The 25,987-nt window shown below is 41.8% G+C and overlaps 2 protein-coding genes and 1 non-coding gene across 5 annotated transcripts in view; 1 reads left to right on the forward strand and 2 right to left on the reverse strand.

The window, feature by feature from the left end:
* Positions 1 to 5,624: 5,624 nt before the first annotated feature.
* On the reverse strand, positions 5,625 to 5,698 carry trnai-aau (transfer RNA isoleucine (anticodon AAU)). The gene has a single exon. It is a non-coding gene; the product is annotated as a tRNA-Ile (tRNA).
* Positions 5,699 to 12,474: 6,776 nt separating this feature from the next.
* si:ch211-212d10.2 (uncharacterized protein LOC557710 homolog) overlaps positions 12,475 to 25,987 on the forward strand; it is a 30,444-nt gene continuing 16,931 nt past the window's right edge. For all 3 annotated transcript variants that reach the window (XR_007484200.2, XM_049732238.2, XM_049732239.1), the window contains exons 1-4: positions 12,475 to 12,789; positions 13,318 to 13,433; positions 13,574 to 13,668; positions 15,304 to 15,355. Coding sequence is in view for 2 of the 3 variants with exons in the window: in XM_049732238.2 (XP_049588195.1) it covers positions 12,615 to 12,789; positions 13,318 to 13,433; positions 13,574 to 13,668; positions 15,304 to 15,331 (414 nt within the window). In the remaining variant the exon portion in view is untranslated. The remainder of the gene's footprint in view (positions 12,790 to 13,317; positions 13,434 to 13,573; positions 13,669 to 15,303; positions 15,356 to 25,987) is intronic.
* Positions 14,335 to 25,652, reverse strand: cilp2 (cartilage intermediate layer protein 2). Its single transcript, XM_049732225.2, has 10 exons — positions 25,436 to 25,652; positions 22,519 to 22,593; positions 21,656 to 21,925; positions 21,388 to 21,570; positions 21,063 to 21,218; positions 20,670 to 20,987; positions 20,491 to 20,599; positions 20,236 to 20,393; positions 17,083 to 19,506; positions 14,335 to 17,007 (listed from the first exon to the last, which is right to left on the reverse strand). The coding sequence occupies exons 1-9, from the start codon at positions 25,497 to 25,499 to the stop codon at positions 17,093 to 17,095; spliced, it is 3,747 nt and encodes a 1,248-aa protein (XP_049588182.1). The 5' UTR covers positions 25,500 to 25,652; the 3' UTR covers positions 14,335 to 17,007; positions 17,083 to 17,092.

Here is a 25,987-nt window from a genome sequence, read left to right on the forward strand (position 1 = left end):
AGCCGAGGCCTTAAAACGTGCCGGATGCAGAGGACGTCCTATATGCTCTTGGAGCTCCCTCGCTCCTTCCCTCTCTCTCTCTCCCCAATCCATACGAGCCTCTGAAGACTTATAAGACGAGACTCCTGCAAACACACACACACACACACACACCTTCTCCCTCCCCCACAACAAGCACTATCTGTCCACCTCCACTCTCAGCTTGTGGACAAAGCCAGAATAACAATGTGATGCTCTTAAAGGCGTAGCTTTGCAACACCCTTGTCATTGCACGATACGAAACACATGCGCATATGTTTTCTTTCAATGTGTTTATTATACAACAGCTCCATATATGAGGTGAGGAAACTGGCAGTTCATCCCATCGATAATAAATATGCAAGACGGATTATGTAGGTCAACATGTATGGTGGACTGTTACTATACAGTATGTTATTTTATTTAATATAATATTTTCTAATCAAATATACAAGAGCTCCCTACACGTCCACCGTTTTGTTCCCTTTTTGCTGCACATATTTTTTTGTACAGTAGATGAAAGAGAAATATGATTGAGGTCTCCACTTCAATTCGAAGAATTCAAATCGTGTTCTAGTTAAAGTGGAGCAAACGTGTTTCAACACGACGTGCCATCCCTGCTGTTCTGCAGCAGTGCAGTATTGAAAAATCATTCCACTAGATGTCCAGAGCGTATTTGCAAACTGTTTATTAGATTGCACTGTATGACATACATATTGTATATCTATAGAACCCAACACCTCCATATTTCTGACCAATGGGGTGCATGACAACAGCAAGCCTCTGCAAAGCTGCTGCTGCAGAATAACAATCAGGACATCACACGCATGGTGTCAACACCCCCCCCCCCCCCCCCCCACCACCACCACCACCACCCGTCCGTCACACGCAAAGACACAATCAATGAACCTGACAGAGGAAGCCCACCTTGCTCGGTAAAAGGCTTTCTTTGCTTAAAGCGCCCTCTTGTGTCACAAGCCTTTGCAAGTCCATCAAACTAATAGGAAAAAAAAATATTTTGGTTAGATTGATTTCCGAAATAGGTGTCTTGGGAGAGCATTATACATGAGCACATCTTTATTTTGTCCCTTCAGATGTTCGTGAAGGGCTAAAGTGCAGTTTGTCACCCGTTTGCACCACAATGGAAAAGTGCGGCCCTGCGCAGGAAGTGCTGAGGGTGCGTGGGAGGTGCAAGTGTTAGAAAAGAAGGTCAGTTCGCATGTGAACCTTTTTGTCTTAACTCTCCTTTCTAACATTTTATATTTCACTATAAGAAGATGCAGACGTCAACTTGTGCATAATTTTGCGCTTGCCTCACTTTAGTCGCATATACAGTCTGTCTGTCTGTCGAACACGAGTTGGAGTTTTGCTGCATTGATATGCTGTGTCCACCAGATGGCAGTGTCGCCATTGTAGTCATCCAACACAAAATTAGAAAAGAAACAAAAATGCAGCTTGGCAATTATAATATTCAGTCCATATGCATAATATTTTTATACTGTGTCCATCTAGATAGCAATTAAATGATTATTTTTGGGTACAACAGAGTAAACCTGGTTGAGGCAGATGGCCGCCGCTTTACCTTAAAAGACCTGCAAATGTCTTTTTTCCTTCCCGACCTTGAGGAGCAAGTAGATTACTGTTATGCATTTAGCAGATGCTTATATACATCTCATTATAACTCACATTGGAAATAATTGCAAGGCTACAGTCATTGTTTTTTGTGATTGACGTGATTGGCATACACAATGTATGAATAATATTTTAAAAATGCCATTATAAAAGAGGAGCTCTTTAGAATAACTCCTGGCCTCTTGAATATGAGGCAGGAAAAGTACTTACATTCATATAAAAGAAAGAATTTTGATGTTCGCAGCATCTGTGCGTCCTTCAAAGATTTAAAAAGTACACTCCATATATAGACTCAAATTGCATAATTAAAATAAGTCGACGTAACTGGTCGCGCCACATAGAATGTCGTAACCATATAAGAATTAAGTTCATGTTTAATTCTAATTGTGTCTCATTTCCCTAACTAACCTAATGGTATCTTTTGAAGGTCAGCAGATGCTCTCTTGAGAGTTGTCATATTACTCATCATTTAATTTTATTCCAGTAATTATCCCTGGTTTGATGATTGTAATCGAGCGGACAAAATGTTCTTGTGATTTGAATCTGTGTGACATTAGCATATTCGTCTCACATTGCCAAAACATGCACGTTAGCTTCATTGAAGACTCGAAGTGAAGGGCACTCAAATATACTCTTAAAAGGCCACAACAAATTTTTCAAATAGTCAAAGGTCAATTTATTTAAAAATTCATTTTCATGGTCTCATAATAGCTTTTCAAATGACAGGTTGTCTCCTAGCATGCTAAGCAGACTGGCTTTGTGCTGGCTGGAAAGAGAATGACTGCAAATGTGACAGTCTATTCTTCTCCGAATTTTCAATTTTCGCTCTCCATTTTTCTTTGAGCTGTCAACTTATAACCACTTACAGTTGGCGGAGTATCAACAATATGCACACTGCTCCAAAAAAGTGAAAGTTAAAACTGAAAAAGTGAGCTGTGAGTGACCTATTTAGATGCTCTCACTGTATTGTTGGCATGGAAACAAGTCCCAGTAAATATTTGCTGACTCGACAAAAAAGCACAAAAGCAAGACTTGTGTTTCATAATGTTAATGGGGCCTAGACGATTAATCGGCCGGCTGATTTAATCAGACGATATTAGCTCATTCAAAATTGACGGATATCTTTTTTTTTTTTTTAACTGATTGTTGCCGATTCTTAACTGTGTTAGAATTTATCTTTTGGAAAGTGGCAGTCAACTCATTTTGTTGCAAAGTTTGTCTTTGTGAGAGGCAAAAGTGGAAAGTAGCATGAGGAGGAGGTGGGGGAGCCTAAAGGGAGGTGAGCTCCTGGAGTGCAGGGCAGAAATGGGAATCACAGGGCGAGGTAAAGTTCTACCAAGACTGGTAGAATGAGGGCCTTTACCACAAACGTCTTATGGTGTGCCCATCTTGGCCACCAGAGGGCAGTAGAATACAAATACATAAAGTAGATGGTCATGATTGCTCAGTAAGATCTTTAGTTGTTCTTCACAGTGGATTAAGAAGATATACATGTGCCAATTATTGTATATCAGTTTGTGTTGCTTCACCGTTTGTGTTTAATGCATTTTTGTTAGCATTTAATTAAACAGATGTTCAGAAGTTATGTGGTGACAAAACATGTAATTTTTTTTATTTATTTGTATATTTGATTTAACAGTAACCACGAGTGGCTGTTCACAGATTGAAGGCACATTTCTTTTAAATTTCTCGTTTTGAAGTGAGGTGTGTTCACCATGCATATATCAAATTTGTGCTAAAAGCAAAAAAAATTGCCTCAATAATGGATGGAGCAGCTCTTGGAAAAATTCAACAAATTAACACTCTAGTGTTGTTATATTTTGGATTTTATTCTCAAAAAATCTTACGACATTCATGTGAGATTCTGAGGTTTTTTTTTGTGTTCATTTCATTGGCTTGAAAAGTTATTGTTTGATTCAGTCAACAGTTCATTTGCAAAAGCCACCAAACAAAACAAAAGGTTTAATGTCACGTTTAGCCCCAGCACACACAACAACAAACACATCAAATGTTCCTCGGGCAATCCCAGGTAGCATGCGATGCAAATGGTCTCATAGCACGAAGGCTCGGTGGGCGTGCTGATCCCCCCCCCCCCCCTCGGGCGCCAAACAGAAGCGCTTCCTGTTCACGCAAAGGACACGACGAGTCTGGATTCCGAGACTGTGGCTCAGCGTCTGCGATAGCCACGCGTCATCGAGACTTTTTATCAAACCCGTACCTCACTGGAATAGACTCCAGTTCACCCATGAAAAAGAAAATAGATGGATGGATTTACAGTAAAAATGTCTTCATGCTACTTGTCTACTAATAAATCATAAAAGCCGCTAATAATCTTCCCAGTAACAACCTTCCTGAATTTGATGTAACAGATTTGGCCATTCATTCCAAGATATAAAAGCTTTTTCCACATGTGAGCGGCGACACGGACCACAACAAACTTGTATCTTCATTACCATCTCAAAGTTGACAAGTAGACTTGGACCAACTGCGCGTTTTTGCGGTCAAAAGTGACGCAATCAGTGCTGACAATTTAATTTGCGGAGACGGCATGGAGCGCACATCTGCGCTTTTCTTTTCGCCGCCTCACGTGTCGAAAGCAAACCTGGTTCCTTCTGGTGGACGCTGCCAAGAAAGTGAAGGCTTGAAACAAACCATGTTTAGATGCTGACCACCATTTTCCACAACATGTTGCGTTAAAAAGAAAAAAAAAAAAACCTGCATAGAGTCATTCCTTTGTTGTTGATTTTTTTTTTTTTTTTTTTGAAGGTTCCCGTTGCCATAATTTCACATCTGGAAAAGTGAGGCTGCTCAAATAGCACTGGCTGGCTCTGGATGCCTGCAGAAATTGTGTATGCACACATTCTCAGGTGCACCTGTGAATGCAATAAAACATGTCTGCTCCAAATAACACCAATTTAAGATTAAATTTGTGCTTTTTTTTTTTCCAGTGACCTTCTGTGACCTCCAGAGACCAACTACGCCTTCAGCTATAGCAAAACTCTCATGCTCAAGATCCATAAGATGAAAGCAGTGGAAGATTTTTTTTAACGTGCTAAGTCGATTTCCAGACTTTCTAGCACCAATTTGAGCTACCAAAGAGGAAACCGAAAGGACTACACCCCGTTTCAAATCTGTAAGGTAAGTTCTGAGGTTAATGATGGATAATCTGCTGGTGGACGAGAATCTAAAATCTGTTTTATGTCAAATCACACAACACCGACGTAATGAAAATGTTCTGCGGGAGAGCAAGCATCATATTAACAAAATGGATGCTTTCCTCCAGTAACAGAGCTAGACAAATAATTTGAGCCTTCAACTACATAAATTAGCTCCGTTGGTGTTTTTCTATCCCGCTCAATCCAAAAAACATATGTGTGCCTATCCGCTTTAGACATGAGATTCTTCTTTTTTTTTCTTTCTACGTGTATCACGTTTAAACCGCTATAATAACACGCTTGGGAGTCTTTTTTTTTTCGCCGACAGAGCAATTTTTTTGGTGCGAAACGTGACACAAGCAAATAAAGGGCTGAGCGCTTCAGGAGACATTTTAAGAAAGGAATACGATACAGAATCAAAATAACACGGCTTGCATGGTGGTCCATCTCGAAATGTGGTTGAATTTTGTCTATCCAAAACTATATCACAACCTTAAAGTGGATTGAAGATGTACAATTTTCATGGATGGCTTGAAAATTATTTTGCGTGTGTGTGTGTTCAATACAGCTGAGGTCAAAATGATCATCAAAAATTTTTAAGTGATTTTCCAGCTTTCCATGTTTCGTCAGACCTTTGGAATTTTTTATGATAACCATAATGAAAATTTACCACAGCATTTATATTGTCTTAGTTGCCATTACGTTTACAAATTTTTGATGGGGGTGCGACAGCAGCCACGGTTTTATTTAAATTTGTTGGTAAAGCACTATTTTACAAGTTTTTGGCATACAATGAACTTCAATAACTTGCAAACTATGTGGCCCGTATGGGGGTCTGACCCATGACCTTGGCGTTATTAGCACCAAGCTCTAACTAACTGAGCTAACAGGCCATTTTAGAAGTCGGTGTCATATAGTGACGTGTACGCGATACCTAAAGGTCCGCCATTTTGTTGAAAGTCGGCCAGAGTCATTTCATAAATTACGCTGAACTTTAGATCGTCCACTGTTAATCAAAACTGAGCATTATTATGTTTGTAAAGGCTAATGTGAGTCTTTATTAATGTTAAGTGTGCAGTCGAAAAGAGTATTTCCTCTGACTAATGGAGCAGCTTTTGGCCGTCTGTGAGGTTGCCATTGATTTATAGTGTCTGCTTTGACACCCACACATTTAATGTGCGCTGACCTCAGATGATTCAAGTCTATTTTGCCACTGTGGCCGGAGAACATAGTAAAACAAGACGCTTTTTTTGACATACTCATTTATTGACAGGCCCCTCCTATTTTTCTTTTTATTGGGGGAATTGCTGGAAAAAGAACAACTGGTATCTGCGGTATTTGGCCTGAGGGAAAAGTAGATATTTGAAGGATGGGTCAGATAACTATAGCGAATGGTGTCTTGAGTATAAATAAAGAAGGAAGACTCAGACGCTCTGCGTTTGTGATTAATGAGAAGTGTTCAAGTGATAAAACAGGTGGGAGCTGATTCACCGATCGTTCCCGACAGCGCCGATTACTCGAGGGGGAGCAGTGTGTTTATGTGAGGGTATTTTGTGACATTCAAGTCGATAACAATGCCGATGTATTTTAAAGTGGGATGATTCAATTCGGTTTCATTTTTCAAGCCTCTTGGAAAACCTTTGCATTCTGTTAATCTACTGCAATGTGTAAGATTTTGGGGAAATTGTCAAATTAAGATTTTTTTTTTTTTTTAGTTTGTCAAACCGTAGAACCGGTTCTCATGATGACCCATTGCTTAATTTTATTTTATTTTATTTTATGGATAACTGGGTGATTTCCCGTTTATCAAATACATGAATAAAACGTAAATTCATCCTGTACATTTTAGTTAGATTAAAATAAATTAGCTAAATTATTGCAATAAATATTGAAGCAAGATAGACTTTGCCCATGCCTGCTGTGACGTCATTACTTTTTGATAAAGCTTGTAAAGTTAAACAGTAATCGTAGAAACACTGAAAGCCTGCATTTTGACTTTTCTAGCCTGATGTCACCCACATACTACTAGTCAGACAAATTTTTCATCCCCCCCACCCGCCGTTGACTGACCTGGCTTTGACTCCATCTGGCTGCTTAAAAACAAAACAAAAAAAAAAAAACATCACAGCTATTTTGCTGTGAGGACACTCGGAAAGACGAAGGCCTCACCAGGAGGGAGCGTGAGAAGTCAATGAAGTGTAGCCTTGAGCTTAAGAAAAAAGATGATGCGGCTGGTATCCTCATCAGCCCCCCCCCAGTGTGGACAACCTAAACATTTTACGCATGAGAACAAATAAAAACTCTTTAGGGAACGACTGGTGACGTTGAAGCGTTATACGACAAGTTTTTCCAGACGTTTAACTTTCATAAATTTATAAGATGGCTTTTGTAGTTCATCCAACATTCATGTTTATTTATATTCATTTGTACAACAAATTTTTGCCAGATGTGGTTCACATAAAATGCTACTGAGGGTAAAAAATGTAATGGATGCTGTGATTTTGTCACTTTTTCATCCCATCGCTAATGAAGTCTAATCATAAGAGCTGCTCTGAAGCGATGACTCATCTAATGACTTTAATGCACCATCACTCATACAGGTAATGTAATCGGCTCTCTGTGAATGATCAGGTGCAAATTGACCAGCCTCAAGTGCCCTCATAGGAAAAAAAAAAAAACGTTTTTACGCTGAACCACATTTCATGCCTGATGTGTCTCACTCAGGCTGCCCTTGAGATTCTTTTCAAGGTTAAACAGTAGCAAGCTCCGTGTTGTACGACTCATAAATGATAAATAAATTCTTTCACACAACAGTTTTCAAAATCAGATGTTGCCTTTTGAAACCACATTACTGCACAGCCAGTCAAAGTGCTGCAAAGTGGTCAATCCACCAAACTAATGAAGCGGCCAAACGGCTACGCACACATGCTGCGTAGATGATTGAAGCGGTTGGTACCGACCAAAAAAAAAAATAAAAAAAATCAGAGCAGAAAGAGAAAAAGAGAGTGCAGCTGCACTCATTCTTTCCACAATAAGCCTTGGCACTCTTTTGGAATATTTGTACGCGTTTGGCCTAGTAAAACGCTTTTCTGTGATTCCCATTAAATGTGCTGAAGCAGCCAAAATAATATGATTGACATTCATAATCTTTTGACTGTTATCTGACAGAAAGAACGTCACGCAAAATATTTGTTAGACCCCAATGAGCCCGAAATAATTTCCGAGGGAGATGGCACGCACACAAAAAAAATAAAAAAGCTTTCGTATCTGAAAATTTGCTTTCCCAGACGGATGAATCCCCTCATTCCCATTAAGTCCCATACTGAGACGGCCTGGCTGGAGGGCCTGTGATGTGGCCGGACGCGGTGAGCCAGCGTGGATTCCATCTCTGCTTTCATGGAGTATCGAGTGTTCCTTTATGGACCTGGCCTCTCTTCTCTGGAGTCTTTAAATATAATAGAAAAGATATAACGGATAGTCGCTAAACGTATAGTGAAGAAGGTTTCTCCAATCAAAGAGACAGTTTTGTTGCCTGGGTCTAATAAAAAAATAGGACATGCCCAGATGAAATTCTTGTTTACCTTCTCACAAAGCCTCAGATCTCCCGTGCCCTAGACTGTAATATTTTTTCATATTATGGCTTTCCTTTGTTAGCGGAGGTCAGGAAGTACAGTTAAGAGCGCCGCTGTGAGATAAATGGAGATTATTGAGGCTTGAGAGCAAAAATGAGATTTGCTATAAACCAAGGATTGAAGCGAGAAATCCTTTCTATTTTTCAGAGCTTTAATATAAATTTGCATTTTGTAACGCTTGAATCTCCGAATCATGTACAGTCTGTTTTTTTCGGCAGTAGATTTGTGTCCGACGTGTTCCATGACTTCCTCACGTTACCCGGTAAATTGGACGTCACGCTCTGCGAACGGCAACGTGATTACTCGCATGACTGGTGGTGATTATGATTAACGTGTTTAGGGGGATGTATTGCAGGGGTTCTTCTTGTCGCCCTCGGTAGGTCATCAGATTTGTGTGTATGGGTAGCTTTGGCGGAACTAGAGGGGGGACCACAGGGGCACAGGAACCTCCCTGAAATATGATTGGGTACCAACTCTTTGAGGTATTTTCTGATTTTTCCAGATGTTTTTCCCCACTGAGAACATATATGAATGTTCAACAGTGTTTTCTGAAGAATTTTTTGGGTTTGTAAAAAAAAAAAAAAAATTGTTGTGTTGTGGATCCCTTGAGATAGCTTAAACACAACATAACCAGAGGTTCTGGAACAGGAAGTGGGAATTTGTTTTTGATTAACTTGATTTTCAGAAAGCTAATTCCATCTGATTGCATCAGGAATGTGGAAGAGAGTCATACTGAAAAGAAGTTTCCTTTCACTCAATTTTTCATCCTCATCAGAGGCCAAGTATTTTGATTTCATCATGAAACAAGACGATGAGACGTGAGTTATGCCAATTCAATCACATCGTTAATAGATCATTCCAGGCTTCTTTCAAATCATCTCGTCGACATTTTCGGATGGTGAGCGCGGTGATGTATGGTGCGCGTGGATACAATCGCAAGAAGAGGAATGCACGTTGCATCTGATGTTTCTTGCAGACAAGTTTGGTGGCGAGTGATCCAACATATGGGTGCAGTGCCCTCCGTGTGCCACCGGGGCAAATCGTTCCCGCACATGTTTCGTCCGAGTTAAAACATTCTGTGGTTTAAGATGCGTGCAAGTCCAGTCAGCTAGCAACACCGTTTGGAAAATCTGTTTAAAAAATTCATATTCTTTTTTGTATGAGCCGAATAGCCACAAATTGGGCTAACCTGCAAAAGTCTCACTTGTATGACATTTCCAGAAAGCTGCGGCCTTTCAACACAAACCTTTGCAGATCTGAAGTGGTAAGGATTTTTAAAAATGGAGAGAAAAAGACTGACACATGCTGACAGGTTGATTGGACTGACTTGGAGGAGAGGAAATGTCCAAGTGTATGCTTGTACTAACATTTCAAGGCAGTAATCAAGCCATCTCTTCTGGCTGACATATTTGGGCCTCCCGAGTGCCTGCAATCATCGAGTGCAAAATTACACAACCGACTGAGTATATTTTTTTTGTAAGCTGTCGATGTTGAAAAACAGGTCGAGTATTATAGTTTACATTTTGGTCTTATTGTGGTGTCAGGTTTTTTTTGGGGGATAATACTTCTTCTTTGATATTGAAAGCTAATTAGCATAGCACTCAATTTAATCCAACTTTCCGAAACCTGGTAAACAATTTGGAGTGGCAAAACGACATTCTCATGTTTCACTCGTTTTTATTCTTCCCTCAAGCAGTATTTTTGGGGAAAAAAAGGAAAGCTTCAGTCGGCGCCGGCCACTGCCAACACTTTAATGTTGCAAGCCGTCCTTGTCTATCAGAGTGTTTGATGTCTGCTGCTTGCGGCCGTTTCATAGCCGGAAAATGAGTTCAGAAAGGGTCAAAAAATGCAATTCCCAATATGTCGCACTGTTTTTTGACGTGAGCAAAAGACACCTGAGGCCTTCCTGTTAACAAGCTAGCGAGTGTTTTTGTATTCTGCTATTGTCAGTTTATTTCTGCTGCTCCTTTTAGCTAGCTTCAATGAAGACAAACAAAACCCATCCAAGTAGACCTCAAGTCAGGGTTGATGGAAGCTGGTCTTGAAATTCCCCCTTGCTTAGCGCTTGCTTTGTTCTTATCAACTCAGTGATTACATCAGACACAATTTGTTGCCTAATATGTCATCATCGCAAAATAAATGGCTCGGATACAGCTCGTGTTTACCGCAAGTGGTAGCGCAGCGATCCAGTGATCATTCCGGGATGTCTCCAATCTTTTGTTGTTTTATGAATTCCATCCAGCATGTGCTGATTGGTACTTTCAACATCACTCTGATTTTCATTTTACTTTGGCTGCTTTTGTTGTCTGTCTGAACACATGTTTCATTTAGCGCCAGCGTGTTTGCTAATTGTCGACGACTACAATCCAGGGATTTTTTTTTTTTTGTATCTTCTCCTGGTTTTCTGAGGAGCTTGAGATGTGATGTGTCACAGTGATTTGTGTTTCACTCTCGACTAACTGACTGGGGGATATTTCACTCCACTTCACCGGAAAGCCAAGATGCAGATGTCAACTCCGGCTAGATTTGAATATGGTCACAAACACTCAACATCATGAGATCCAAAAATAACAAATATTCAGCCTATGGAATTGAATAGAAATGTGTAATTGTGGTCATGCAAAAATTCAAATTGTAATGCATGCACTCGTTTTTGTTTTTTTTAATATCAGTTGATTTATTGTAAGTAAGCCTTAAAAAAGAAATAGAGTAAAAAATCCTCTATATTATTTGTTTATTTTATTGAATAATTTGGTAAATAATTCAAATTAAATTGATCATAAAAATAAAAAAAATCATCGAAAGCTGAGTACTTTAGTTTAAATTTATTCTTATAATGCTGCATCTCAACTTATTGTCACGTCTCAATGACAGTTTGTTATGTTAACGTTCTTTTCAAATCGGAACAAATCAGGTTGAACAGTGTGTTCAGTTATGGGAGCGAGCTTCCACGGCATGCAGTCTAAAGAATCAAACTTCACAAATCCATCGTCTGTTCTACGTCAGTCTACTGACAGCCGCCTTGGCAATGGCAGACGGGCCTACTCTCTAGCCACCAACATTTGTGGTTGAGAAAAAGCGTAAAAGAGGATTAAAATAAATGTACTTTGACGTTGACTACACAGTACAGGATTTATTTTATGCACTGGAAGATTAAATTGGTTGATTTTATCTCACATGGCTCATTAACTTTAATAGCTGCATCTTCCTGAGGTTAGTTTTGATCTATTGGTTCAAGTATTACTAGTTGGAAAAAAATGTTTTTTTTCCCAGTCACAGAACTCGTTTGACAGTGAGGCTCAACAGAAGTGCCGGGCCGAGACGCAAAGCTCCAAAACAACTTGTGATGTTAAGCTTACGCTGTGGAAAGTTCAACTCTCGCCATCAGCAGAACAATAACGGGCTTTATGTTTGCATGTCCACAATGACATTTTGTGTAATGTTTCCACCTCTACCGGGAAAGCCTTTTGGTGTCACAAATGGACCTCCACCAAGGAACAGGAAGCGTCTGTGAGCGAGTAATAATCCAACATGCACACGTCTGAAGACTCAGCGTTGGGGTTGCAACCGGTGGCGGACGTGCGAAGGGCTGCTCGAGTGCTTATTTTGGCTGATGCTTACTTTGATTTCTGCACCAGCTGTTTCTCAAAGTGCCCCAGTCAGGGAGTTTGTATCTATTGATCATTACCTCCATCAAAGAGGTCACGTCTGGCCACTTGACTTCTATTTCTCACCGAATGAATGGGAATGACAAAATTCAGACATAGGTGGAAACTTTTTTCGTTTGACCTTGTAGGAGGTCTGCAGACTTTGCGTTCAACTGAGTGCAGTTGGACTTTTCATCTGGGATTTTTCATGACTCCAAGAAAGATTGTTTTTTAGGGTTTTGCAGGCTGCAGTTGAAAACAGGTGACAGAACAAATTATAGAAATGGAAAGAAATCAATTTTTTTAGCCTGGCTGCAACACTCTAGCAAAATATGTCTTTGGGCACTATTTTCTAATTCGCAAATGAAGACAGGAAATGACAACCACGAGCGCCGTGCGCGTGCACGCGTGGGGGATCGCAAATGCGGTAGCGTGATTATTCTACCGCATTATAAGCCGCGGAATACGTGCCATAACAAACACCACATGGAAGTGGAAATGCAGATTGCTGCGACATTGCACATTTAATAATGGCTTCATCCCCCGGAGAGGGGAACTTCGCGTGGAGACACATCGGTGCAGCCTCGGAGCTTGTCGGCACAAAATGCCGTCTCGTGTACTCGTCGTTCGGCCGGAAGTCGGACGTGTGCCTCTTTTACATCAAGGGCGAGTTCTTCGCCATGGATGCCCGCTGCGCACACTCGGGTAAAAGCTCGTTTTAAAAGCCACACCGTGGTTTCAACGTTCTCCCCCATTCTGTGGTTTCCCTTTTCCGTTGCCAAAATGGATTTCAAAATAAACTGTGACGTTTCGATTAGACGTCGTCATTAAACGATCGTTTACATTTTCATACTGTTCATGAACGCACACATATTTTCAGATCCAAATCATATTTTAACTGAGATATACTGGAAGTGGTATTTCATTCTGATGTGGTATTTCAAAGTAAAAGCTTGTTGACATTATCTGTCAGGATGCTTCACAGTCCAGAATAAAAGACCAAAAAGTAATTTCTTTACAATTGCCAAATTTGGCAGAAATAATTGATTGATCTACACAATTAAAAAAAAACAATACACCAAGCAAAGTTGTTTTGGAAAGAAAATGTAGGTCATAATTTCAGTGCAAGTTGAAGGTCCAGAATAAGTTGGACGAGTTGCCTTAATGGAGTTTATGATTAGAAATAATGAATCACTGCATGCTTGCCTGATGAGCTTCTCTTTTGTTTCTCAGGAGGTCCACTATGTGAGGGGGACATTGAGGAGGCCGATGGAATCCTTCGGGTCTTCTGTCCGTGGCATGACTACGACTTTGACCTCAGGACCGGGAAGTCAGGGACGTCGCTTAAGGTCAGTAATGAAAGCGAGATGAGCCTAGAACACTTTTATGAATAATATTTGGACCTGCTTGATGCATGTCGTATAAAATCCCAATAGGGCCACCTGAGGACAGATGTGGAAATTAACATTTAATGTCTCCACTGATTCAGCAACAAGTACATGAAGTCAAGCTGGAGGACGGTGACGTGTACGTGAAGCACGCAAGCTGTCTCTCCTTGCAGCCGTTTCCTGTCCATCACAAGAGGTGAGTGAGCTTCAACCTTCCATACCCCCGGCTCGGGATGCCAAGACGCTGATTACGGGACGTCCTGCCGGTAGCGAGCACATTCGGGGCTATTTATAAGAGTTTTCCTCGCCATCTGAAAGCATTCCTGAGCCTTATCTGTTACTTGCTCAGACTTTGTACTTTGATTGCAAGTGAAGTCAGACAATGATGATATCAGGGAATTGTCTGAAGGAGACATTGCATTACGTAGATAGAGAAACATTTTGGGAGAGTTACGATTTTTAAGTCTTCATTGATCTAAACCTCCATGTTTTGTTGCATATTTGTGATTTTTTTTTTTTAACTGATAATTTATACGATTTTTATTATATTTTCCAAAATCAGTTTAAAGAAATTATTGTCCTTTTAAAAATAGTCCAAATAGCCACACAGTCACGAAGGTCCTGGTGCCTTTACTCCATTATGGGAAGTTTTATTACGATCATAATTTCACTGGTTCAGCCCCATTTGAGTCAGCATTTGAACCCTTACTGTGGACTTTATTACCCTGATGGCCACACGTCATTATTTGGTTTTTCGCAAGCATTTACATGACCTTTAAAAAAACCAAAATCCGGCCAATATTGGCATCTATGGCCGAGGAATAAGTGAATGCGAATTTCTTCAATGTGACAAAGTCCAAAGTTCAAAAGCATCAAACATTTATTTACAGTCTCTTAATCATACAATGTTTATACAATATAGACCATTTACACATAAAAAGTCACCATGCAAACGTTAATGCGATGAAAGCTGCAATTCAAGGTGGCTTCCTGCAAGCAGAGTGGCATGTGCAAATTTTCACTTCTGGAATAAATTATGATTTCTCCGACACCAGTTGGACCTCTGGTGGAAAATTACCCCCAAAAAAAAGGGCTGTGTCTAGTCTACCTATTACCCTCCTAATGAAAAATTATCTGCTAGGTCAAGGTCATGAATTAATGTGGTCAAACTCAGGAATTGATATTTAAATATTCAAAATGTTGTCAGTGAGCATGCGTAGAATTCCCAAAAAATTCCTATTCTCAAAGCTAAGATGTCATCTTCTCCATTAAATCTCCAATGATTTGTTAGGCTAACATTTTCCAAATCTCCGCCAAGTGAAAATATTATTACGATAAATACCCTTCCCACAGAGATTAACATTTTCTTTCCACACAGAATAAATCTTGTTTTTGTGTGCTTTGTCTTTTGGAATGGAGCTTCACCTCGCATCATTTCATCCCCCAAAACAACTGCAAATGTTTTGCCTCTTAAGTGTCCTTTTATGTTCCAAGTTTGAGCAGCATGCTTTACTTTCCCATGCGAGGCCTTGGCCAGACTTTTATTATTGTTACATTGTCGCTCAAACTCCCCTTGATATGTTCTCATGAAAAAGCCGCCGCTGCTGTCAAAGCATTCTTCCAGCTTGCATGTGCAAGCACTTGTTGTCAAGCTTTCTTGCGGTGGACTACGAAGACCCCAATTACTTCACTTTTTCCCCCTTGACCAAACATTTCATCCTTCACCAACTCTTCTTTCTACGGATGTCTGTGTTGTGCAGATGTTTGACGTCTTCATGAGCAAACAGACTGTTGCTATAGCTCCTGGATTCAATCACTGTCTGCCTTGCAGGTTGGATGCTACATCTGCTGCGAGATGACATTTGTGCTCAGAGTACGTGCAGGTACGTTTGTTTTCAAGATGGCAAGGTTACGTATACAGTTGACATCACACCTATGGGCAATTTCAAATCTTCTGTCCACCTAAGAATCATGATTGAGATGTTCGATCACCTGACTGAATCAATTCGATTTTTCACCTCAGCAATGTGACATTTGTACGCCAAAGCCATAACTATTTCATGCAAAGTGCACGACCTGGTCTGGTGCCATTGTGACTTAATTTCTTCTTAATTACTTTTTTGTCGCAAAAATTGAGCGTGTTTGACTATTAATGAACGTCTGCATCATATTGTCGTAATGGCTCCCAAAGGATTGCAACGTTTATTTTCTAATTAACTGCACAAGTGTGTTTATGTCTGCGCCTGTCCCGGGGTTCCCAATGGACCATCCTCGCCCTTGGCTGGGTTTTCGGATTAGTTCAGCATGGAGAGGTTATCTCATTACCGGGGCTGCAAATGCCTCTTTTCCAGATAAACAAGTTTTAAAGTGGAAAGTTATGACAATAATTAAAGGTAGACTAAATATAACGTGTACTGAGTTAATACTGTTGCTGCTGTCCGTATGATGAGAGTTGTCTAAATGTGAAATCTGAAACTTTCGAGGAAGCAAGATTAGAAGTGATAGTACAATTCTCTCAAAAGTGGCTGTCTCAAAAAGAATTTAAAAAAAAAAATGGGATTGATGCATGTTGTTGTCCACACATTGACTATTGAGCCCAACTGCTGAACTCAGTTGCTAACCAAAACAGCAGCACGTACCAAAGTATGTGACTGAAGTATTTCCACAAGCTGTAAACTTCTACCTAATAGACATCACCTCACAAATGTGTCCGAGTAATTTAGAGCCTAAAATGTGCGATCCCCCCTCACCACATTTAGAGTTGTCCCTTCAATTAGCAGCAGCATTTTTTGTTGAATATTTCAGTTTAAAAAAAAAAAACAGCTCCTATAATTGTATTATAAAATATTCTCATTGCACAGCTCAATGACAAACACTGAACAGCTGAATAAATATTAAATCCTGACCGTTTACTGTTTTAGGTGACATTAATAATTCTGTCAATTCTCTTAGATGTTGCATGTTTGCTTTGGTATGGACGTTTGTATGTATTACTGAATCTCAGTACCAATGTACGACTTGAAGTAAAATTTCTGAAAACGTCCTCTTTTACCCTGATGGACTGTAAAGTTTGTGTCTCCTGATTCTCTCAGTTTGAAGAGAAAGGTCTCAGTGTCTGCAACTTTTAGAGACATTCATCGGAGAGCAATTTTTACATGGTTGTGTGCCACCACTATAAACAGTTTGCTTTTGATTCAGTCGCTGCAAAAAAAAATCCAACCTCAAATACCACAAATTAGACCTATAAAATAAACATTTTCAAAAGTCAAATACGACTTTCAGACGTAAAATGTGACCAGAGCTTTTAAATACATGCCAGGTACTGCTTTTCATATAGCCACAAGATGTCTTTCAGGAGGGGTGGTTAAAAAATAATAATATAGCAAATCCTTCAAGTCAGTATACAATTATTAGATATGTTCAGCCAGGCTCAACATTTTGCTGTTTGTCTGAGTTTGGTGATTTCCACAGTACGGAGGAAGTTCCTTCAGCAGAATGCCAAGTTTTACATCCATGAGTTGCCTTGAGTGAAGGTCTAGAAATGACATTAAAAAAATATAGGTTACTTCGATATGACTCCCAATGGAAATGAATCTGCTTTCAAACCTACCTCTCGACTATCATTGGCGTCGTTGTGTGCGAACAGCCGTCCTCCTCCTGCTTGTAGTGACAACCCTACGACTCTGGGTCCTGCCCTGTTGCTCGGAGGGATAGGCCACCACTTGAGTGGATGACCTCTGCATCTGCATGCCTTCCATCTCCCTCATGTCCCTCGCCATTTGTGACAATGTCTGTCCTGGGTTGGTCTGCAGCCGCTGGAAGAGGCTTTCTCTGTTGATTTTCCTCTCTGGACAGCTGAAAGTCAAAGCCACTCCCGAGTCGGATTTCATCTCTCTGGAGAAACCGTCCGAGGTACCGTCAAAGCAGCGGCCGATAGCGATTTCTTTGGCAACCCTGGGATTCTGGTCTGTGACTGTGTATATGCCATAATTATGTCCCAGAGGGTCCACAGGGGCTAACATGGTGAAGGCGTGGGAGTCGTTGTTTTGTGCAACTGGGGGGTGTTTGATGAGGTACTCCTGTAGTAGATTGTTGGTAGAAATCTTGCGACAGTTCCCTTGTGGAATGATAGAGATGAGGGATCGATCCACCTCAGCTTGATCAAACAACATGCCGCTGCATTTGAACTCAACGCAAGCTGCTGAAGTGTTGGCCTCTCGCATGTCCCGGGTACTGCGTATATCTCGGATGCCGTAAAGTTTGCCTGTTGTCTCTGGGTGTGAACCTCCAAAGTTTCTTGACCTTACCATCACTTCCTTTTGTCCATGGACCTTAACCTTGATAAAACATGCTCTGAACTCCTGAGGGTTAGGCCACCAGGAGAGGTAGTCCCCGGTCCAGGTTGTCAGATCCGTTTCCTCAAAGGGTACAACATTGTATTCGTACTTGTCCTTCTCCACTCGGAAGAACCTGAAATGATTCGCATCAACAGGTGCATTTTCGCAGGCTATTAAATTCTGATACGGGTATATGGGCCCATTGGTTTCATCAAAATTATTTTGGTTGGGCTTTGCCAAATTGATTCGGAAAGCTGTTTTCTTCAGTGCTGGATCTTCGTGGTCTGAGCGCTGGTAGTCTATTTTATCCAGATATGGTTGAGACACACCGATGATGTTTGGATTCATCTTTGGGGAGGAGGGAGCTGCCTCAAGTTCTTCACCGCCCATCATTGCTGTTACATAGGCGGTATAGGCATCAGGCCTCTGGGCATCACAGAAAGCTGGCAAACAGGCCCCGTTGTGGCCAGTTATGACGCTGTCAAAGCGTCCCCATGCCCTTGGGTTGGAGGAATATCCAGGTTTGGGTTCAAGGTTGATCAAACTGATCACGACGCCTTCCAGCTGTTCAACAGGCAGGAACTTGTCGCTCATGTAGGCACGGACTTTGACGTAGCAGCGTCTGTTTTCAGGCACATCCAAATTAAAGAGTCTACGCTCTCTAATCTCCATGTTGCCTATGAGAAAGGTACGCTCCTCACGCTTGCTCCGTCCATGACCTCCTGTAGTTGTCGTACTAGAGAAGTCGCCTTCCTCCTCCCAGACACCAGTGTCGGGATTTAAAGACCACAGTTTCATTTTGGGAATATGCTCTTGCATTTTCACATGCTGTGTGTCAAGAAGGACTTGGACCGCTCCGGCCCCGAGTACCTCCTTGTTGCTCTCATCGCGGAAGTCGACAGAGAACATGCCATAGGTCCTCAACGGGAGCATGTCACCTTCAGGGTCCACAAAATTGAGATCGCCGGGTGTGGCAGAAGCTGTGGTAATGTTTCTCGGGTCTATGAAAGTGACACTGGCTTTTACGGTTCCCTCATAAAGATCTCCGTTGTCTTTGTGGAAGGAATTGGCTGGAATGACTAACTGCCCAATCGGATCTTCCCCTTTTATTTCCCCCAGGTTAATAGAATTGGTCTCACCAGCATCGATATCAATTGGAGCCTGCTTCCTCATGACCCTCACGTCATGGTAGATAGATCCACCCTTCTTATCCAAAATGAAAACCTTTGGAGTGTCAATGAATTTCTCGGTGGGGTCAACAAAATTCACCACCAGTCTTTGTGTGTCAGGAGGTACTTGGATGGTGAAGCCTCCCTGGTATCCAGTGGTGCCTGCCCTCTCTTTGCCAATGTAGATGTGACCAAATCGCAGCGGCTCACCATTGTCAGCCGTGACCACTCGACCTCGTACAAGCACAGTTGGCTGCACGCACTTCTGACAGCTGCACTGGGATACGGACCGGATGGGAAGGCTGTAGCTCCCACAGTCAATGGTCCGACTTTCCATCGCTTGGACACCACAACAAAACCCGGCGCCATCTCTGCAGCGCATATCAAAGTCTAAAACGCCAGCACATTTGTTATGCGGGCAGCGGCCAGCGTTGTAAAACTTGGAGTTCGTCCCGGGTTGTACGCAATCCAACGGCAGTCTGATCAGATGTGCCTCAGGGGTGGAATTGCATGCTGGAGCTCCTTTAGCTGTGAATTTGTGATAAACCAGAGTAAGTTATGTTCATACGACGCATAAAAATGATCAGTTGGAGGCACATTAAATATTACTACTTGTTCTCAGTGCACACACTAAAGTCTTGCACAAAAATATCTCAACCGTGTCTTTTAAGGGGTGGAATATTTTGAGAGTGGACAAATATACTAATGTCATCATTTTGAAAATCAACTTCCAGAGTCGTATTTCCCTATTATCTTTTCCTCTCCTCTTTTTGCAACCCCTATTTTCAGCGTTTGAGTCATTTGCGACTTGAGGTCTCTCGAACTAGTAGCACTATTTAAAATGGGCTAAAGCAATGAAAGAAAAGGTCTTGAGCCAGACCGTATGATTATTTTTCCCCAGTATCCCCATCCAAAATGAAATAGCCCGTTAAATGTTTTCCCCCCTCTCTCAGATGTTTTTTTTTTTGTTCTTTTAATGCATGGACACGGCTCACAGATGAGATCTAAAGCTTGGGGTCACTTCCTCTTCAACTGTAATATTCCGTCTCTAAAGACCTAGAATGAATAATGCTTTTGCTTGATCCTATGAAGGATTTAGAGTAAATTTACGAAGTCAGACAGACCGTCAAGTTTATCGTACCACTGTGCATTGTCAAAAAAGGGAGCTTTATCAGTTGGATGCTGGTTTTGGCCCGGTTTATGTGTTGGGAAAAGAAACGCACAGTAGCTCGATTATGATGGATATTCAAGACTTACCAATGATAGTGAGGGATGCTGGGGAGGACTTAATGCTGCCTGCAGAGCTGCTGGTTTTGCAATAATATTGTCCGGCCTGTTCTGGCTTCAGATCTTTCAGTACGAGTTCCTCGTGGTACTTGTACACCTGTTTGTCCAGCAGAGTGCCATTGTGGTACCTTGAGCACACAGAGAATCGCAAAGTTAAGAATAATATCCCTTCAAAGATGCTTAGGTCATACGGTAATAGTAAGTTGGGATTAGGATTTAACTAACCAGTAATATTTATCAGGTGTTGGTGATCCGGTTGCCTTGCAACACAGCAGCACGCGCCCGCCCTCGTAACGCACCTTGTCCTCAGGGTGTTTCACAATGTAAGGCTTCTCTGTGGGGGATTAAAAAGATACAACCCCTTGTTGTTTGGCAAAAGTAGACATTACCGGATCTCGACTTACCAGCTGATCGAAGAACAGCCGACACCCAGGAAAGGCCTGTGCTGTTACTGCTAGAGGAGACGGTAACTGGAGAAAACTTGTCCTTCCTGATGATGAGCGAAGTCACATTGGACGAGCAGATTCCCTGCAATTTGAAGCGACCTTTGGCGTCCGTCCGGGCACGGATCACTTTGGGACGGTTGGTGAATGCCACCAAGGCCCCCGCTACAGGGACCCCTGTCACACTGTAGACGTCGCCATGCAGAACATGGCCGTCACACACGCAGCGACTGCAGTCTTCATCTGGGCGGCCCTCGGCGCACACTCGCTGACATTTGACTGTCGAGACAACGAGGCAAGGTCAAATGTTGGCCGTGGTGTCCAAATATGGTACTTTGGCGTCCTGCGTCATACCTGGACAAGGAGTCTTGCTACATTTCTGAGTTTCAACAGGGCGTCCGGTGCACTGTACTGTGTCCGAGGTCCTCACGCAAGTCCTCTTTCGGATCTTCCGACCCCCGCCGCATGTGACAGAGCAAGACCCCCAGCGACCCCATGGACTCCACTTGGCTGTCCACATGTGGGATATGTTTACTTCAATGGAAATTGATCAAAGCAAACTGCGACATGTCATCAGATATTGGAGTAGTTAATTTCCAAGGACTTTTGGACTTTGGTTGACTAGTTATTGGCACTCAAACTAGATAAGCTTAGCTCATGTTACTAAAATAAAATTCACCTGTACATGGAGGAGTGGAGCACTCCCTCCTCTCTGAATGGTGTCCCTGGCAGGCAGGAACCAAGAGCAAAGGCATTGGCTGCGTGCTCATGCATCTCCTCTGGCGGACCTGGATACCCACGTCGTTGCAAACGGTTGTCGTGCACGGCCCCCATTCGCCCCATTCGGTCCAATAACTCTGCTCTGAGAATCAAGAAAGACGAAATTACAACGGAGCGTTTTGAGATTGGAGTTGATTTAGCAATTTCTGCTCTTGGATCTCAACTACCTGGTGGGCACTGAAAGCGGACGTGGTAGTTGGAGCAGGTGCGTCCATAAGGTTGCTCCTTATTGACGCACCAGAAGCCCTTCTCCAGACTGGAGTGGACCACTTCTCCCGTTTCTGCCGCAGCCACCCAATCTGTCGTGCGAACCTCCATCGCCGTTGGCCTCGAGCATATTCTCTCACGGTAGTAGAAGCGGATGGCCTCGAGGCGCTCGTAATCCCCGTTCCCCCCGGGGTGGTCAATATTAAACCACGAGGTCCACTCTGTCAGACCTGATGGCAATTAAAAGGATATGATAAGAAATAATGTTTAAAACACAAGATAAAGTCATTGGGTCAAAATCAAAGATGGATTTTCATATTTCATATCAGAATAGATCTGCTTAACTCATTTAAGACCTAGCACACTCTGGGGAGTCATTCAGAAGCAAATGAGGCCCGTAATGCATTCAGGCAAGAAAATGAGAGTACTCGACAATAAATGAATGCAGTGGCAAACTATTCATGGAATGTAGCAGATACTTCAAAAATAGCGTTGAACTCCTCGCAAGGCCTAGAACATTTGTCACCTGTGAAGTTACCAGCTAGGCTCTTAATAGCTAAAAGCAGCTCATGTTTTATTCACATATTAAGAACTTCTGGATCCTAGATTGGAAAATGTAATAAACGCAAATTAGTTTCTGATTAAATAAGATTGTGTAGCTCAAAATGGCAAATTTAATACCCCAAATTTGCCTTTGATTTAAATCTCATAATAAAAATTTAACTTAAAAAACATTCACTTATCAATCTGCAGGTATCATTAAGATTGTTTACAAAATTAATTTCCCTCATCTCTGATTGAAACTTTTTTTTATTTAATTCACCTGTCGTTTGCGTATCTTTAAAACTGTTTGGTGTTGCTCTGCTGCTCCTGACTGATGCACTCTCTCTTCGAATTCCTGCAAACAGAAAGCAAATACTTTAGTTAGCAGTGCAAACAACAAATCATTACGTTTTGTTGTCTGATTGCTAACATCAGCTGCATTTGGAAAAAAAAAGTTTTTGAGTTTCATTTCTTCATATCATGTCCCGTAACTAAAACAGAAACATGCTAAGGCGTCGTATTTGTTTGAGCGTGTATGTTTTATAACTTCCAGTGGCTGATGTGTTTTATGGCTTCACCTCAAGCCTTTCTAGTGATGCCAGTAGCACATTAGCGTGATGGATTGATGAAAGTGAGATGTTAGCGCCGCCGACATTCTGGCTTTTAAAAGCCAAAATGCTGCTACTGACCAAAAACTAGATTCCGTTCTGGTCTTGACCAAGAACAACAAATGCGATCAATTACAGGTCATTAGTGTAGCATAAAAAAGTGATTTGCTGAAAAATAAATTCTGATCATATCTGTAGTTAATCGGCACGCCAACCCTCTCCCCCCTCCCACAGAGGATATGATGTTGCCAACCCGCGTATAGCGGCACATGCATGCCACGCGAGCTACCGGATTACAATTCTTCCAACATCTTAAACTCTTATTTTAGAGGTTTTGCGACACAGTGGCTCTTTGTGATGCGGCTCGCCTGCTCCATACATCATGCGGCAATAAATAAGAGCATGTGGAAAAAACCGAGGTGTCACAGCTGGTATGACTGCACCAGATGGATCCCGCATAGAAGTCTGGAGCTTGTTTATTACATGTATGTTCCAGGAGAAGACATCAACCCCTAAAGACTGCCCCCCCCATATGTTACATAACTTGTTGGATTAGAATACAAGGTTGAAGTATAAGTTATTGCAGACTGACTGTCTGTCTGCATTCTTGACAGTGGGGGCAACTTGCATGTGTGTGATTTGTTTGCCATGTCATATGGAAGCTGTTTTTGCATTTGGCCGGTTTCTTCGTCGAGGTGTGCAACACTTTTTCCCCTTTCCCTCAAATGTCCAAGTTTGAATTCCTAAAGCATCTGCGCCTCATTAAGACATGCAATTTTGCTCATGACATTAGCTAATGATGCACATCAGATGCATGATTTCAAGATTATTATTTTTTTATTCTGATATTGTACAAGAAGATATTAGCCGCGGGTATCTTTCATCTCGTTCAAACGGGATTGGGCTCATTCAAACTGTCTCAACGTCCTTGTTTGAACTGCTGCACAGGAGCCAAAAACTGCCCACGGCACAAAGAATCCCCTCAGAAAAAAAATTACACCCACACATATCCTTATATATAAATTTTTAGAATGTTATACATAGAAAAAAATCTAACAGACTTAGTAGAACAGGAAAAAGACTGGAAGTTAGTGTTTGGTAATTTAACAACAATAATTCAAGTTGATAAACTGTCTTTCATATTAATTCATGGTTAATTGGCCTTTATTTTTGCATAAACCTAATCTAACCAAAACATTTATTTCTAATTAATCCCAAATTGTTTACTGTAATACAGATTAATGAACAAAAAGAAAATCTTATTAAATAATAAAAGTTAATTTAAAATAAAATCATAATATTGATGGAATAAAACTGAAAAAAAAATAACACATTGAGATGAAAAAGCAATGCAGCTCTAATGACCGCCCCTCTTATTCTGTCCAAAGCCATTAAAGTCATCTGGCCAGTCGGCCTGCTCAACATCTGAAAACTGTTCAACTCCCAGTGGTCCTCCAACTGGTTGTCACCCTCCATCCATAGTAACGGTCGCACCATTGAGGCTCTCTGGCAAGCCTTTTCAAACGGTCTCAAAGCAGTGCCACAGTGCTCCCCTTTAAACTTTGCAGCACAAGTAGTCGGCCGCCAAACAAGTTGTAAAAGCACTACGCTTGAAACCTTACGGGACAACTGATTGCGCCAGCGACCATATGGATGTTTAAACCGTCCTCTCATTTCGCCAAAGCCCAAATCAACAGGTGGGGGAGTAGACGACAGTACTTAGTTCATGATGACAGGAGGCGCTACTGGCACAGCGTTGCGAGGGTGAACTAAGGACAGATAAAGCAAACTTCACTGGAACTTTAATGTGGTTTAGCTGTTGGGGATGCCAATGCAATTTGAAGTTTGGAAGAACATCACTATTTAGGGACATTTTGGGGGGGACATTCATTTATGGCCTCTGCAATATGTTTACGTCCAAAGAGAGCTATTAAATTGTAGCTGGACTCACATCACTAGTATTTTGATCCCGAAGGATATAACACACTAATTGTTATTTATCGTAAAGAAATTTCTAATCATGCACATACGTTACTCTTCAAATACGATTGGATTAATTGCAGTCAATTTGCAGATTTAAAAAAAAAATTATAAGTGTCGCTGAATGTGTTGCAGCCGCTGACATTTGAGAGTTACTTTTTTTTTTAAAGCTAATTTACATATATGTATATTTTAAAAAATTCTAATAAAGTTACGAATGACCATTTCCCCAAAAATATTTTTAAAAAAGCCATCATGTCAGTCAGTTATTTTCTCTAATGACCTTTGTAACCCTTATCAGCCAATATTTAATAACCATGTGTCAAATGGACGTCACATGTCAGCCATCACAGAAAATTTTGAAAAGTAAAAACAACAAAGCGCCCGAGGCGGCCCTCCTCTGCTATCAGCACATGTTGTGGATCAGCCTTTGGGTGGAGTGTGCTTGTGTCAAAATATTGGCGTGTGCGATCCACAGTGGTGGTCCGTAAAGTACCATGCAAGCACGTGTGCTCTCGCCCTTTCATCCTATGAGCTCACCACCAATTTCCCCTCCCAGGTCCATCATCTCATACGATTAAACTTCATTCCCGCATGACCTTCACTTACCTTGACCGAGAGCCACAGAAGCCAGGAAAGCGAGCAGGAAGGCCGCTGTTTTTAATCCCGACATGGTGTCACTCAACAGTGCAACCGAGTGTACCCGGTCCTGGTCCCTGGTCAGGTGCGCGAGATGCCAAGAGGTGTCGTCGCCGCTCAGGCAACGGTTGTTCAGTCGGAGTTGGGAGGCCGGTGGTTTTTAAAAAGATGGAGCAACGTGGGCGCGCGCCAATCCGGCCCCTATTTGCTCACCATTGGTCAGTTCCGAGTAACATCTGGGTCCCCCGTATCCTCTTCCACAAAAAGGTATATGGAGGAGGGCTTGGGGGCCGGTGGGCTAGGGGAGGGGAGGGGTGGGGGCGCTCACTATGCAGAGACAGAGAGACTGGGAAGGAGTGGATGCTAAAAATAAAACCATTATTACATTTTGGACTTAATTACTTCATAAATATATTGGCCCCACATTCATCAGTGGAAGTGGCGTCATGTGTCACGCCAGCAGAGGAAACGTCTCCACATGCGATTGGGATGGTTGGCGGTACGCAAAGCGCAGCTAATTAG

The sequence above is a fragment of the Syngnathus scovelli genome, chromosome 10 (genome assembly GCF_024217435.2).
Source record: "Syngnathus scovelli strain Florida chromosome 10, RoL_Ssco_1.2, whole genome shotgun sequence".
NCBI classification, from domain to species: domain Eukaryota; kingdom Metazoa; phylum Chordata; class Actinopteri; order Syngnathiformes; family Syngnathidae; genus Syngnathus; species Syngnathus scovelli.

What these genes read in the sequence shown, in the direction of transcription:
- cilp2 (XM_049732225.2), bottom strand. Translation starts at nt 25,499, where the DNA reads ATGTCGGGATTAAAAACAGCGGCCTTCCTGCTCGCTTTCCTGGCTTCT. An exon ending in TTCTGTGGCTCTCGGTCAAG is followed by an intron (nt 22,594 to 25,435) that starts GTAAGTGAAGGT and finishes TTCTGTTTGCAG; the next exon opens with GAATTCGAAGAGAGAGTGCA. An exon ending in ACACCTGATAAATATTACTG is followed by an intron (nt 20,394 to 20,490) that starts GTTAGTTAAATC and finishes TGTGTGCTCAAG; the next exon opens with GTACCACAATGGCACTCTGC.